The following is a 14,766-nucleotide window of genomic DNA, read 5'->3' on the forward strand; positions in this document are numbered from 1 at the left end:
ATTTATTCCTGAATAACCTCCACATGAAACGTTTTAGCAGGGAGGAGGAACTTTCTTCCTGGGGGATTTGGCCCTATGTCGGTGTCCCCGAATCGGGGCCCACTAGCGGTCCCCGGCCTAATCTAAAGCGGGTCGCGACGGCAGCCCTACTAGACGGTAAAATAATACGAATAAGGAATGGGTCTGGAAAGGCATGCTCGGGTGAGTAAGGGGAAGATGCAGATCCACACTATAAAGCGCGTTCAAAGCGCATTTCCCCGCTCCCCACAAGAATCCTGGGAGCTGTGTTGGGAACTGTAGCTCTGTGAAGGGTAAACTACGGTTCCCTAGATCCCTGGGGAAGGGCGCTTAATGTGTATTGAAATGCAGAATAAAAAAATTCCTTCCAGTAGCACCTTAAAGACCAACTAAGTTAGTTCTTGGTATGAGCTTTCGTGTGCATGCACACTTCTTCAGATACACAGAGTGTGCATGCACACGAAAGCTCATACCAAGAACTAACTTAGTTGGTCTTTAAGGTGCTACTGGAAGGAATTTTTTTATTTTGACTATGGCAGACCAACACGGCTACCTATCTGTAACTAAAATGCAGAAGGTTATCTTAGGACAGCCTCTTCCCTTCCCCGCCTGGCACATGCGTCCTCCTTTGAAAACACCCGCCAAACCATCAATAATATTATTGCCAGCCTTTTGTTATTGTTCTCCCGGTTCCACCGAACGAGTCAGGAAGGAAGGAAGAGCGCAAGGGATGCGGAAGGGTCAGGCGGCCGCCGCTTGCTTGAGGGGGGCCAGCTCTCTCCGAAAGGTGATCCCGATCAGGCCCTCTCGGCATGCAGAGATAGATGCCCTTTGGGTCACGAAAGCCTCTGGCAGAAGGCCATCTGCTGAGTTTGCAACCTCACCCTAGTCAACAAAATGATTTTATTTTTTTATGTATATAAAAGTACAAAGCGGGCGGGCGGGGGGCCAGCAAAGGAAGGGAGGATAAAATGAAACCTGGGTCTCCTTGCTTTTGAAGTTACAACAAGGCAGTCAAGGGAGCCCTTTGGAGACAAGCCCTGCGCAATAGCAGGGGAGAGGGGCGGGAGGGGGGGTCTCTCCTCCTCGCCCTCTTGATATGGCCGATGCGCCTGGAAATCCAGGCTGCTCTGCCTTTGACACTTCAGCCGAGAAGCCGCAGACGACTCGCGCGCTCCGGCTCTCTCAAATCCAGCAGCCTCCGCTGTTGTTTTCACAGCCCGGGCTCAAAGCTTGTAAAAGTCTCCTGCAGACCTTGCAGCCAGGAGGGTGTTATTTTGTTTTGTTTTGTTTCTTTTAAATCCCCAAAGAAAGAAACACAGCTCCTCAGACGGGCTGAAGTGGATGGAAAGCCTCGATGTTCTGGCTAGAGAGCTTGGAAGAAAAAGCGGGGGCGCGCGTTAGAGGGTTCTGCAGATCTTAAACAAAAAAACAAAAACAAACTTGTTTGCAAGTCTTTTCAGGAAGTAACTTCAATTCACCTGCCAGAACTTGTTTTCCAAATAGAGGGGGGCGGGAATGGTGTGGGGTTTGCAAGGACACGTTGGGATGAACATACTTGGGTTAGGAAATTGTCTGCAGACCACGCAGGAATCGGAGTTGGATCAACAAGGATCTCTCCCTCCCTCTTTCTCCCTCTGTGAACTTTTATCGTGCTTTGTGCCTTCAAGATGTCACTGACGATTTAGAAGGCAGGGAGTGACGCTGGGGGTTCCTTGGACAGCTTTATACCCAGGGATAATGAAATGTGACTCTCTTAACTGGTGGCTTGTGATGTGAGGAAAGACCGGCCGAAGACAGCTTCTGCTTTTGAAGAGGACTCTGTTTACACACAGGTCAATATTCAGTTGGGGTGAAAAGGTTAGCCCTTGACCCAGGAAGTTCCCGCAAGTATGGTTCAAAAATAGCTCCGCTTCCTTCGCCTTTCTCTTAATTGCAGAAGATAAACATGGATCTTTCTCTTTCTATTGATTAATAGACCTACTTTGTATAATCTCGGGGTACTGCACATAATGTGCAGTCAAAGGGCGCGAATAATTCGATGTAGGGATATCTGAGGAGGATATCTGAGCAGCCGATCAAAAGCCACTCCAGGGGAACTGGAAAGGGTGCAGAAAGCTTAACCTCAACCCCAGACTCCGCTTTCCAAAAGATACCGAAGGAAAGTAAAAACCTGAGATATGAATATATTTATTACAGAGATTTGTAGGACCCGTAAAATTCTGCTCTGGATTCCTTTCTCTTTTTTTTCTTTTTGAAACACAGAATCTCAGAACCTTGGATGATTGTACAGAAAAAAATCAGAAAGTACTCCATCACAAATGACAACTGATAGAACTCAGTGTTATTTTCACTGAGTACATCCAAGCGGTTGTGCATCATGCAAGTTCCATCCACGAATCACATAAAATATACATTCGTTTGGCCATTCATCACATTCAGGAATTGGGCTGAAAAGACTTCAAGTCTAAGGAACGTTTTCTGGGGGTGGGGGGAATCTCCCCTCTCCCTTTTTAATGATAATATTGGGAGTTGGGAATGATCCAGCACAGAGTTCGGGAAGGGGGGGATTTAAAGCGGGGTAGACACTAATAAGCAAGGTTTATTTTTTAAAAACCTAGTGCAATTTCCACTTTCTTTTCTAGCTCGTTCAAAGAAATAGTAGCAACCTATGATTTTTGAGGTATCTGATTGAGTTGAACAACTTTTCGTTCGTGACATCCTCACTTTTCGCTATAAAATCGAATCCAGTGTTGAGAATGTAACCACCCTGTTTAAGCTCATCATCTTATCTAAACATTTCTAGAAAATCCGTAAAAAGATAAATCTCTGGGACAAAGTATTTACAACCAACAAAACTCATACACACGAGAAGACAAGAGACATTAAATTAAAGTGGTGAAAGTTCTCGAAGTCGTGTAAACGCTTTCAATAGTGCATCTATTCGTGAATTTGGGTCTGACAAGTCTTTGGTTGGAGGAGAAAACTGTAGCAATGTCTTTGGCAACTCGATTCTGATCTAACAAATTCTCTTGATTGTTCCCACAATACAGTCTTTAGAGAGATGAAAACAGATAAACTCTGAGGAGCTGAGGCAGGCTTAGTGAGTGATACTGAATAAGCTACTCAGAGTGAGGTCCTAAACTCCTGGGCCACAACCCAGCCAACGTGAGCCAGCTCCCATTGAAATCAACTGAGTTTAAAATAGTCACAAAGTCCCATCCCGCTCCTTTTCATGGGATTTAGGGATGATTTAACAGCGCAGTCCTGTGGCCTGCCTACTCAGGCGTGTTGGCTTCCAGAGAGCTTGCTTGCAGGCCTTATGGGATCTCAGCCTCAAAGTTGCTAAATTTGTGAGAGAGTTCCATTCAAATCAATGAGACTTCTCTCCAGATCAAAGGGTTCAGGGTGAGAGTTTGGGTTGCTCTCTCCGCCAATTGCGTGAGAGTCGGAAAACAAACAAGGGGATAAGTTCGAAACACAATAAATTTACTCTTAGATTGTGCCTTAGAGGGAGAATGAGGAGCAGCGCGTCTTTCAATTCGAGGTAGTCAGAGTGTCTGAGGTAGAGGAGGCTGGCGAAGGGGTACAGGGGGATGGGCTGGACTTTTCCGAGGACTCCTCCGCTTTCTCTTCGCTTCCTGTTGGGGTGGCCGGAGAAATGGGGAGCAAGCCCTCTTTTTCTCGCTTCTTTTGCTTCATCCTGCGGTTCTGGAACCAGATCTTGACCTGAGTCTCATTCAGCTGCAGCGAGGCGGCGATCTCCACCCTGCGGGCCCGGGTTAAGTATTTGTTGAAGTGGAATTCCTTCTCCAGCTCCGTCAGCTGTTTGGTGGTGAAGTTGGTCCGGACCGTGTTGGGCTGGCCAACATAACCGTACTCGCCAGCTTTCCCTAGAGGGAGGAGGGAGAGAGAGAGAGAGAGAGAGAGAGAGAGAGAGAGAGAGAGAGAGAGAGAGAGAGAAAGAAAGAAAGAAAGAAAGAAAGAAAGAAAGAAAGAAAGAAAGAAAGAAAGAAAGAAAGAAAACAGCAACAACAACCCAAATCAGAAGCGTTAACTCGATGCAATGATTTATAGGTGACATGAATCAATAGGCAGGCGCGCACAGGTACAAACCATGGAGAATGAGCTCTTAAAGTGAAAGGAACTTTGTGGGCCAATCGGAAACCTGCTTATTCCTAAGTAAAGACCTAGCGAGTGCACATGGGCTAACTTCTTAGTGTCCGCTTGTCCAGTGAAACAGCAACTGAACTCACCTAGATCAGGGGAGATCTGACGACCGCCTGCTTTGTGATCCACAGCGGGGACACAAACACATCAAACTGCGTTATAACACGAACCCCAAATCACAACACGACCTTTCCCCCATGGCTGGAGAACCGGTACGCTTCAGGATCCCAACCATACCTGTTCCCATCGTACCTGCGACCATCAAGTTGATCTGCATCTACCTTAAATGCAGATCTTCTGCGTCCACCTTACAAAAATAATAATGAAAAGAAGAAAACTTCGGGCCCGAACTTTCCAAAGTCCAGAGTGATCGCTCAGGCAGGTGACTCACCTGTTTTGGGAGGGTTCCTCTTCACTTTCATCCAGTCGAAAGTCTGGGCGGGAGGAGAAGTCTCCGACGAAGGGGAACCGCAGCCTTCCTGGTGGTTCGAATGAAGTGGAGACAGGGGGTGGCTGTAATTGGTTAGGGTTAGACTCTGTTGCTCTTCCCCGTAAGAGGGGTGGATGTACTGAGCAGAGCCCACGGGGCCCCCAGCGTAAACCTGGGGCTGCTGAACCACGGACGACGAGACGTTTCCAGAGTAGAGCGCAGGAGCGCACTGGGGGAAGCCCCCATTAATCTCTGCCTCTTGAGCGAGTGGGTAGTGGCTGTAGCCCCCCGCGCCGAAGTTCTGCACGCCGTAGGTGGGCCCACAGCTCGGGTGGGCGTAGGACACCCCCAGGTTGGGGTGGTGCTGGTAGGTAGCAGTCTGGTGGTGGGGATGGGGGCTGATCTGGACCCCCCTGCCCACGAGGAAGCGGTCGTCCCCGTTGCAGTTGTTGGCACTGACAGCGCAGGACTGGAACGTGGTTGTGGTAATCCCATGGTCGGGGTGGTGGTGGTGGTGGTGGCGGTGGTGGTGGTAAGCCCGGGGTGAGCAAGTGGCGGACTCGCCGTTGAGGATGGGCGGATAATCGAGGAAGGAATTCATCCTCGCCGTGTCCATCTATCACCGGTTGACCGGCTCTTCGGAGTCCTGGGTGACCGTGCCAACTTTCTCACTTCCTCCATGGGGGCCAGAAGAAAAATGATATGAATGTACAGTGAGAAGGCGGCCACGTGAGGGCGGCAGCCAATGGCTGATCCTCCTGCCAAAGTTGCCCTGCTCCTTCCTGGTGATGGATCACCCTGGCTGTGGCATTTAAATTCCGAGCGCTCCTCCATCAAGGTGACGCGCAGCCACCACCACCTCCCTCTCTCCCTCCCTCTCTCCCTCTTTCCTTCTCTCTTTCCACACCCCCCATCTCCTCCCCCGTCCCCAGTCAGCGCGTTGGGGTTTGAGAGCCGGGCCGGAGAGGCAGTGCGCGCCCAGGCGCTCAGCCTGAAGCAGCAGCAGCAGCAAGCACAGAGCCGCCGCCGGAGGGGGCTGCTCTTGCATGGATTTACGAAGGGACAGCCTGGGCTTGGCAGGTAAGCAAAGGGACCCGCGCAGGGCGTCCCCAGTTGGGTAGCTGCTCCTCTTGCTGCTGCTTTCACCAGTGCTGTTGTCTAGAGAGCACAGCTAGGCTGAACCTTTTCGGCTACAGTTAGATCGCTTGGACCATTATGGTCTGCCTTGGGCAGTCTCCAGCAGTCTGGGGTTGCTGTGTGTGAGAGAGAGGTGGGGAGAGAAAGAGAGAGAGAGATCAAGGGGGCTGGGGGAGGTTTGGGGGCATGGAGAGAGGTAGGAGGCCGGCGGCTGAGCTCTGCCAGTTGCCGATGCGTCCTCAGACAGACCCCGGCGTGCGCGCGCGAACCGGCAAGAGTTAAAATGCGCTTGGTCCAGCCTCTCTCTCGCGGTTATTTGCATGGAAATGAGGCTCTCTGCAAGGCAACGCCATTGTTGCTGCTGCTGCGGGCAGCGTGGTTGGCTTTAACGCACGGGAATGGCGCCGTTGGCTCCTGGAGACGGGGAGTCAGTGGGGGGGGGGCAGTTGGAGCCGGCAGCCTGGGCTGAAACGGAGGCGGTAGTGTGTCTGCCTGGCGACTGGGTACTGGCTTGCTCTTTTTTCGGACGATCCGACGCTGCTGGGCGCGGTTAGAGGAAGGAAGCGCTTACAAAGGTTGCCAGGGAAGCTTTCTCAGGTTCTCTCCGGCAGCTGAGCCGCCAGAGCGCCTGTGCAAACTGTCAGGCCTCTCCTCTCTCTCACCTCCCATCCACTTTTGCTCCCCCACCCCGCTTCTCACGTATAACCTTTGCCTCCCTCCCCCCACCCGCAAGGAGTGTCCACGGGTTGAAACCATGAGGTCTAGAAAGACGCGAGTCTTTAAAATAGCAGCCCTCTGGATGGCATGGCCAGCGGTTAGGGGGAGGAGACTGTCTGGAGGAAGGGGCGAGGGGGTCGACAGCGCTCCTCCAGGCGCTTGATCGCTAGGCTGCCGCCCTCCTTCCGAGGAGGGAGAGAGGGAGCCGAGGGAAACAAATGGCCGGGCGTTGGGAGAGTCCTCTCTGGATTCCCTCGCGAGGACCGCAAGTGCTTTCTTCTCGGAGATGTAAATCCCTGGTTCCGCTCAAGTCCGTGGGGCCAGGAGAGACGCCTGGCTTTCGGTGGGGCTAGACCTGCCCAAAGGAAAGGCAGGGTCAGCTTAAACCTGGAGGAAAACCCCTGGGTTGGATGTGGGGAGGTGGTGCGTCCCACGGGGGCTTCATCTGCACAAAAAGGAGAGGTGAGCAGGGAGGACTCAACAGCACAGAATTCAGCATAAAATCGTAGAATGGTAGAGTTGGAAGGGACCCCAAGGGTCATCTAGTCCAACCCCCTGCACTGCAGGAAGGAAAACAGGCCTGACTAGAAAGATGGCAGACTTTGCCTGCCGGAGTCCGGAAATAACTATGCGCACTTCTTATGCTTTCATCTTGCAAATGTCGAAATCAGCCCAATAATTTAGTATTAGTGTGTTAATGGCTGCTGCTTCTATGTTATCTACACACACACACACACACACACACACACACACACCATGTATGATTCCGTACCACCCTAGTCCCTCTGAAACTATAACACTATTTTCATTCCTAAAATGCTGCTGATCTGGATTAGGCTGTTCTCCGGCTTCCCCTTTCTTCCTTCTCCCTCTTTCAAAAACCAGGCCCACTCAAAATATTGATAAGCGTGCATTGTTTACTAAGACAAACATGCCCCAAATCTGGCTGTGAGACTTTGAAAGTCTCATGCGTACTTCCTGGCTTTCCTTTGGTAGAGCTAAACTCGCTCTGAGTGGGACTTTAAAAACATTTCCTTTTGGCCCTGTAGTCACACCTCGGATTTCTCTCTCTCTCTCTCTCTCTCTCTCTCTCTCTCTCTCTCTCTCTCTCTCTCTGTGTGTGTGTGTGTGTGTTCAAGAGTAATATTTATATATTCTTCAATTTACTGGAAGGAAGGAAGGACAGATACAGGGTTCCCTTTACGCGTAGCCCCATTGATTTCCATTCTACTCATTGCACGCACAGTCACGTATTGCCCAGGCACGACGGTCTGGGAGTAGATCGCATCGATATGAGTGGCCAACTCGTGGCCCGAGGAGTGGATTCACGAGGAGGCGTTTTGTAAAACAAAAGAACGTGCATGTAGGGATTTAATATTTCCCTAACAGCTTTAGATGTAAAACTATGTTGGTGCATGCCGGCTTTGAAAACAGAGTATAAATCCTGATCTAAAGGAAGCCTTGTTCCCTATGAAAAGTTGGTAATTTTATTTGGGCCCCTATCCTCTCTTTCTCCTTCCTGGCCGCCTTTCTCTGAGCAGAAACCTCCCTCCCGTGCCTGCTGCTACGTTGCTCCCTTCCACACTTTCTCCCCCATTTCTCCGCCATTGTTCAGAAGAACTCTTTCCCCTTTTGTTATATTGTCTCTGTGGCCCAACGCTTTTGCATTCTGAAGCCAACACAATTCCTCTGTTTTACCAGAATGCAGAAGGAGACACATGGAGGGCGGGGGGGGGGGCGGCGGCGGGCGGGGAGATCGGGGGAGGGGGGCGCCTTTCCCAGTGTGGCGAAGCAACCATATTTCCCATTCCATGTCTGCCTTCTGGAAAACGCAAGCAGGCCCACAGAAAAGCCCCCTAAGCTCGACGTAGGCCTTTCCAAAGCAGGCCCTGCCCCCCCCACCGGTTTCCCCCCATCCCACCGTCCCCCTACATCCGCCTTTGTTGAATCGGTTCCTCTGGTGGTTCTGAACGTCCCCAAACCCATCTCTGGCCTTCGTCCCTGCGGCCAGGGCGCATTCTGTTTTTGCGTTCGAAAAAGAATCTTTCGAATTTCTCTCTTGTTCGTTTTGAAAGAGGATATCTGCAGGGCTTGGCCTACTTCTGATATGCGGGGGTGGGGAAGAGAATCTGCTGTGGGGGGGTCGATTTGTATGGAAGGCTTCTTTTGTTCTTTGAACCGGAGGCTTCCCCCCCCACACACACACAAACAACAAACCTGAGCGCTGCCTTCTCTGTATAAAAGGAAAACGTTCCGAAATGCACGCCCGAAATGGAATTTTCTGTGTCACAAACCAAGCAAACCCTTAGCTAAAAGGGGGGGAGAGCGGGGGAGCGCCCGGGATTCCCTGCCGCACCTGAAGCTTAGCCAAGCTGTTGTTTTAACAGAGCAATAAAAATGAATTATGACTAACCGCCTCCTAGTTTAATGGTTTCAGACGGGGATCCCCAGCCCGAGCAAATACGTAAGAGGATTTTTATTTGTGCATGTGTTCCTGCAATTGATCTCTTTGATGACATTTTCATTCACAGAAAGCGTTTGATTTATGACTTTAGGAAGAATTGCATCCAGTCTTTCCACGCAGCTCAGCGCCACCCCACTTAGAGGGGGTTTGCAAAACAGGGAAGCCAACGGCGACCACAACAAACGCGCACAGAGGAGAGCAACCAGGAAACCCGCGCGCCTGCAAAGATCTGGGGAAGTTCTTAAGGAGCGGGCTATAAATATCTACATTGGCATATCTACATACACACGAAGATGTATGCTAACACCTATTGATAGGCAGTGGGGCAAAAAAGAAGAAGAAGAAAAGAGGCACACTGGATTTTGCTAACAATCCGAATTGAAATCGGATTAGAGAATACTGTATACACAGCTATCCCCGCCTGGTAGCACTTTTAAACGGACCTCATGACTCTACACTTGTTAGTCCAGTTCCAGTAGGACTCGATGCCCTCCAACAGCTTTTGTTCCGTAGACCTAGCGAAAGCCACAGGATTTGAAAGCGATTTTTTCATATGCATTGCATACATCCTAACCGCGTGTGCTTGTGTTTTAATTCTCTCCTTTGATTTCCTCTCTTTTAGGTTTCTTTTCTCGGGGCCTTCGGACAGCTGGGAAATCCATCAAATGCTTTCCTTTCTCAGCTCTGGTTCCCCACACCACCATCCCTCCCCCCTTTCCAAGGCACGGGTCGCAAAAGAAATAGTTTAAAATAGCGTTCAATAGTAGAAACCAGTATACACTTCTGTCGATTTCTGGCCATTTATGCAGCAAGGCTTGCTGTAGTGCTTTTTGTTTCCCCTTGCAATAATATGATATATTCTGCCTGTAATACAATATCAGTTAAAACGTAGAAGAGAATTTTTATATAATGTTACAATATATTAAACCTATACTATAAGTAAAACGTTGGCGATAGCACAGAAACATTTTAACTTGTGCTTCTAATGTCTTATGGGCATTCAAGGGAGGGGGGATATATTTTTATGTAAGTTTTGGAGTTTTTTTAGGGTTGTTTTTTTCCTCCCCCCTATTTGAATATTGAGAACTTTGGAAATCCATCATTTACCGCTGGCTTCCCCCCTAATAAATATATTTCTAACAAAAAAGGACGAAGGTTGTGACCAAATTGTGTTGTTTCTTTTAATTGTATTTCAGGACTAGGGGAGGGGCGGAGATTAACTTCCTTGTATGAAGCAGAGAGAAAGAGAGAGATAAAGAGATAAGAAAAATGCTTGTAGCAAACAAGAATTTATTCTACCAAAAATACTTATGACAACGCATCCTAATGTAATACAAAAATAAAAAGAAAGTGAAGATACAATTTTGATATGATCACTTTCTTACAGGCCTTATATATTGCTTTTCATAGAAGGACCTAGAATGGGACTAGGTTTAAAACCCGACACAACTAAAAATGTCATAGGCAAACGGCAAAATAAGCTCTCCAACACACCGAGAAGGAAAAATAAAAATAATCAGGAAAATACTGACCAGGAAAAGGGAAAGAAATTAAATCAAGTCATCCCCCTCCCCCTCCCGCTCCCCCAAAAAAAGGAAAAGGAGAGGGGGGAAATAACCCTTTTCGGAAAAGTTGGTCTGTCATTTCTCAGTAATTCAGATGCTGCAAGTCAATTGTGGTGAGTGTATCTGTAAAAAAGTCAAAGCTGTCAGCTGAAATATCTACAGGGCTGTCGAGGGACCCTGGCAGACTGGGGGAGACGGCGTCGGAGAGCTGTAGGCAGGAATCTGCGGAGAAAACGCTGAAGTCCTGTAAAGAAGGCACCTCCAGGGCCTCAGGACTGTCATTGTTCAGGCCAGCTGCACAGTTCTGGGCCATTGTTGACAGGCAGTTGGGAACAGTGGGTGACTGATGCTGAAAATGTTTCAGATTTTTCTCATTGCTCGTTAAAGGCGAAACTGGGAAACTTTGGGACTCTCCATTGTGGACAGTGACAGCCTGCTGTTGCGCTAGTGCATTCTGCTGAAAAGTGTAGCCTTCCCTTTCCGAAAGCGCGCCTGAGACATTGTTGAGGGCTTGCTCGAAGAGGGATTTCTCCTCCTCCTCCTCCTCTTCCTCCTCCTCCTCGTCGTCTTCTGCTTTCTCGGGATCCTCCAAGCCTTTGAATTTCCCTTCGCTGTTCTGGTTCTCCTTGCACTGGGTCTGCCTCTTGTGCTTCATCCTCCTGTTCTGAAACCACACCTTGACTTGCCTCTCGGTCAGGTCCAGGAGAGCGGCGATCTCCACCCGCCTCGGTCTGCAGAGGTACTTGTTGAAGTGGAATTCCTTCTCCAGCTCCAAGAGCTGCGTGTTGGTGTAAGCAGTCCTCAGCCTCCTGGAGCCCCCGGTCCCATTTTCGGAAATCTCCAGAGATTCTGCTTGAAAGGAGACAACAACCAGCACTATTAGAATGAGAGATATGAAAGAGGGGGAAAGAGAGAGAAGAGGAGGGAGAATGTCTTATTTTAGGATTTTGAACATCCAAGCCTGGTGGGGGGAAATGAGCTAGTTGGGGGGGGGGCTCTCTCTTTCTCTCTTAAAGCATTAAAATTTCAACTGCAACAAAATGGCCGCCCATGAATGCAGTAAATCCATTGTGTTTGCACTCCTGTGAGCCCGGTCTCTTGGACCCACTTTTCCTTCTCCCCCCACCCTCCTCGCTTAGCTCCAGGAACTTGATTTGCCTCCATCTCCCCAACCTGCCCATACCCGAGCAAACTTTGATATTAGCCATACAACAATTTATAATTAATGCATCAGCTGCTTAGCTGAGCAAGAGCAATCTATCACTCTTCATTACTGTCAAATATCCCAACTCTAGGACAGCGAGACAAGAGGAGGGTCACCTCCAACTCAAATAAATCATCCCACGCTAAACAAGTTAGGGGAGGAAAAAAAGAAACTTTGTTTGGGGTGGGGGGATTTGGGGGTGTCGGCGGGGTTGGTTTCTGAGGAATCTGCCTGTGGATCCCCCACCAGACCTCCAGCGAACCCGGATTGGAGTGCCGTAAGTTAGGGAGGCACCCATCCAAGCGAGAGGGAGTGGGAGAGGAGAAAAGGAGATTATATGGAGATAGAGAGAGAGATCTCTGAGTCCCAGGAAGGCTGAAGGTGCAGCAAAGTCTTTGAACTGACCTTTGTGGCTCAGGCAGGCTGGTCCAGTGGCGGAGGCCGAAGGAGGCGGCAGGACAGTTTTCTTGGAGGCTTTTTTCTCCTTCATCCAGGGGTATTCCGGAGGCTGGAGGGCGCCGGCTGGCACTGGGCTGCCGCTGCTGGCATTGGGGCTGTGCTTGGGGCGGCTGCTGCTGCTGTGGCGAGGGTGGCTGCCTGGGTTCAGGCTGGGGATGGTCTGCTCAAAAGGAGGAGGAATCAGTGTCGAGTGTGAAAGCGTCGAGTTCTTGATTGATGAACTTTGAAATGTATCACCGACAGGGGGAAAAGATGTCAGGCACTCAGCGAGCGATGGCTGACTATTGATAAAACCAATCTCTCGCTCAAATTCGAAATTCATGGCCTTCAACTCGCAGCCCCCTTGGAGAAAAAGTTCCCTCTTATTTAGCGCTTCTGGGAGGGGGAGGGGGGAGCAAGGCCCAGGAAAAGGGGGGGGGAGGGAGGAAAAAAAACCGAGAGAGAGGGAGAGAGAGAAAGGAAGAGGGAGAGAGAGAGAAAAGGGAAAAAAATATCATAGAAGATCGCTGGTGGGGTGTTTTTTTTCTAATTCACTGATTACAGCCGTATGGGGACCGTGCTACTATTAAACTATTGAATTCATGGAGACAAGGTTGAAATTGGACCGAATTGGCTGTCACATGATTGCCTCTGCCCAATGACAATTTGGGCTTTAATCAAAAGAAGCCACTGTCTGTTTGATTGATCCAAAAAAGTCGGGAAGGAACGCCTCATTGGGGGCCAGCAAGGCATTATTTATACTTTTTAAAAGGGGGGAAAGGGTATCTCCGCCGCGCGCTCTCTCGCTCGCTCTCCCCCTTTTGCCTCCTAATCTGAAATGATGTCTGAGGGGGAGAGAGAGAGAGAGGGTGTGTGTGTGTGTGTGTTTGCCTGGGTGGGTTGTCTGAGCTGCTGCTGCTGTTGCTGCTGCCTCTGATGCTTAGCTTGGCCGGGGAGGCTCCCTTGCCCCGCTTGCCTCCCCTCCGCACACTCCCCCTTTTCATTGTTTGGGACTGTCAAGCAAGCGCCTTGCACCTCACAAATCACGGGCGCACCTCCATCGGACGCCCTGAGTCATTAACGAAGTCATCCATTAATCTCCAAAGTTGTGACACCGCGGGCCCCCAACATCTCCACCGCAGCACAAAAAGTTCCACCCGGCCAGGGGATGCCAAGGAAGGGAGTCTTTGCTTATATTTGATTTGGGTTTGTTTGCCCCCCCCCTTCCCCCGCCCCCCACATCTCCAACAAAACCCGGACCCAACTCCGTGCGAAGGACTAACCACTTCCTTAAGAAAAAATTAAAGGACGGCAAGGTTGGGGGTTCCTCCCCCTCGATCACGACCTGGCATCTTTTCCCCCCGCAATTCTCTCCCTGTTTCAGCTGAGGGTACAGTATGGAGAACAATTGACCGCCGGTCCCTGCCTCCATCCATTGTGTCGAAGGAATTTCTCCAGCAGCTTCGCTCCTAGGGGAAGAGTAAGAGCACGCAGGCTGGTGGGTCGCTACTTTCTCCCCGCAGTTGTCTTGACAGAAGCGGACGGTTCAGAGGAGATACAGATTTCCATTAGACCCTGGGACTGCAAACACAGGTTCCGATCAAAAGAGGAAATAAAAGCGGGGAGGGTGTCACAAAACAACATCCAGAGCATTCACACAAACGACACTGGAATCAGCTGACTCATTTTCTTTCCGTAGCCCCAATAAAATGGGGTCCGGCGAGTATTTTCCCCCCTCTCGATTCCAGTGAAATATGTCAAAAGTCAATGTCGGGGATTAAAAAAACGAAACAAAACCGCAATAAGGCTGCAGATTAACCCAAAGAGCTCTAAGGACTGTGGAACTGACTATCCGTTTCTGCCCTTACCATCTCGTTTTGGAGCGCACGGTTTATTCGATTTGCTCATTCATTCCGCGATGCCGATGGTTTGGACAGGATAGCTCTTCAATCGCCTCAATTACTATTATTATTATTATTTTACAAAAGGTAAATGAGGGGAGGGGTGGACAGCGCTGGAGGAGAGAAGAAGACCCAGAAGAACATGGTGGGAACGAGGCGAAGGTTTCCTCTTCTTCAAAGCAAACCAGGAAAAAGGCCGCGCATCCTCCTTTTTTTTTTGGAAGAGGGCTTTCTGCAAGGCGAGAGGGGTGGGATGGAAGAGCTTCTCTTTCTATATTTATACATTCCAGTGAAGCCCGAAAGTGCTCCATCCGCTACCTCGAGTCCTTGTTACATTTCAGAGCAGAATCCTGAGCAGAGCTTGGAAGCGCTTAAAACAATAAACTGACCATTACATCTTCAGGTGGAGTGAAGCTAAGCAAAAAGAGAGAGAGAGAGAGAGAATGTTTTTAAAGGTGATTTTTTTTAAGCAAAAAAAAAAAAAAGCAAAACCCCTTTTTGATTTCAAGCAAATAAACTCCCACAATATGGATCAGGGGCTGAGGAAGGGGTGGGGGAGGGGCCGAGATATTGCAATAATTTGTTCACATTTTTTAAAAAATGTAGATTGGGGTTGCTATTTAATGCATCTTTGACAGGAAAGGAAGGAAGGAGGGAGGGGAGGGAGGGAGGATGGAAAAGGGTGCCTTACAAATATACATGCTGTTGGAAGATGTAGGCTG

At 49.5% G+C, this 14,766-nt stretch overlaps 2 protein-coding genes and 1 long non-coding RNA gene across 3 annotated transcripts; 1 reads left to right on the forward strand and 2 right to left on the reverse strand.

Moving 5' to 3' along the window:
- Positions 1-2,192: 2,192 nt before the first annotated feature.
- On the reverse strand, positions 2,193-5,234 carry HOXA1 (homeobox A1; the record flags this gene model as incomplete). The annotated part of the gene is made up of 2 exons (XM_083468998.1): positions 2,193-3,911; positions 4,580-5,234. 2 exons carry the CDS (start codon positions 5,232-5,234, stop codon positions 3,556-3,558), a joined length of 1,011 nt encoding a protein of 336 aa, XP_083325124.1. The 3' UTR covers positions 2,193-3,555.
- A 345-nt stretch (positions 5,235-5,579) lies between these two features.
- LOC310690291 lies at positions 5,580-10,086 on the forward strand. Its single transcript, XR_014518022.1, has 2 exons — positions 5,580-5,698; positions 9,004-10,086. It is a non-coding gene; the product is annotated as an uncharacterized lncRNA (long non-coding RNA).
- A 123-nt stretch (positions 10,087-10,209) lies between these two features.
- HOXA2 (homeobox A2) lies at positions 10,210-14,094 on the reverse strand. The gene is made up of 3 exons (XM_083468996.1): positions 13,570-14,094; positions 12,111-12,539; positions 10,210-11,350 (listed from the first exon to the last, which is right to left on the reverse strand). Exons 1-3 carry the CDS (start codon positions 13,577-13,579, stop codon positions 10,584-10,586), a joined length of 1,206 nt encoding a protein of 401 aa, XP_083325122.1. The 5' UTR covers positions 13,580-14,094; the 3' UTR covers positions 10,210-10,583.
- Between the last annotated feature and the right edge of the window lie 672 nt (positions 14,095-14,766).

Source organism: Podarcis liolepis (genome assembly GCF_965112155.1).
Source record: "Podarcis liolepis genome assembly, chromosome: 12".
Taxonomy (NCBI): Eukaryota; Metazoa; Chordata; class Lepidosauria; order Squamata; family Lacertidae; genus Podarcis; species Podarcis liolepis.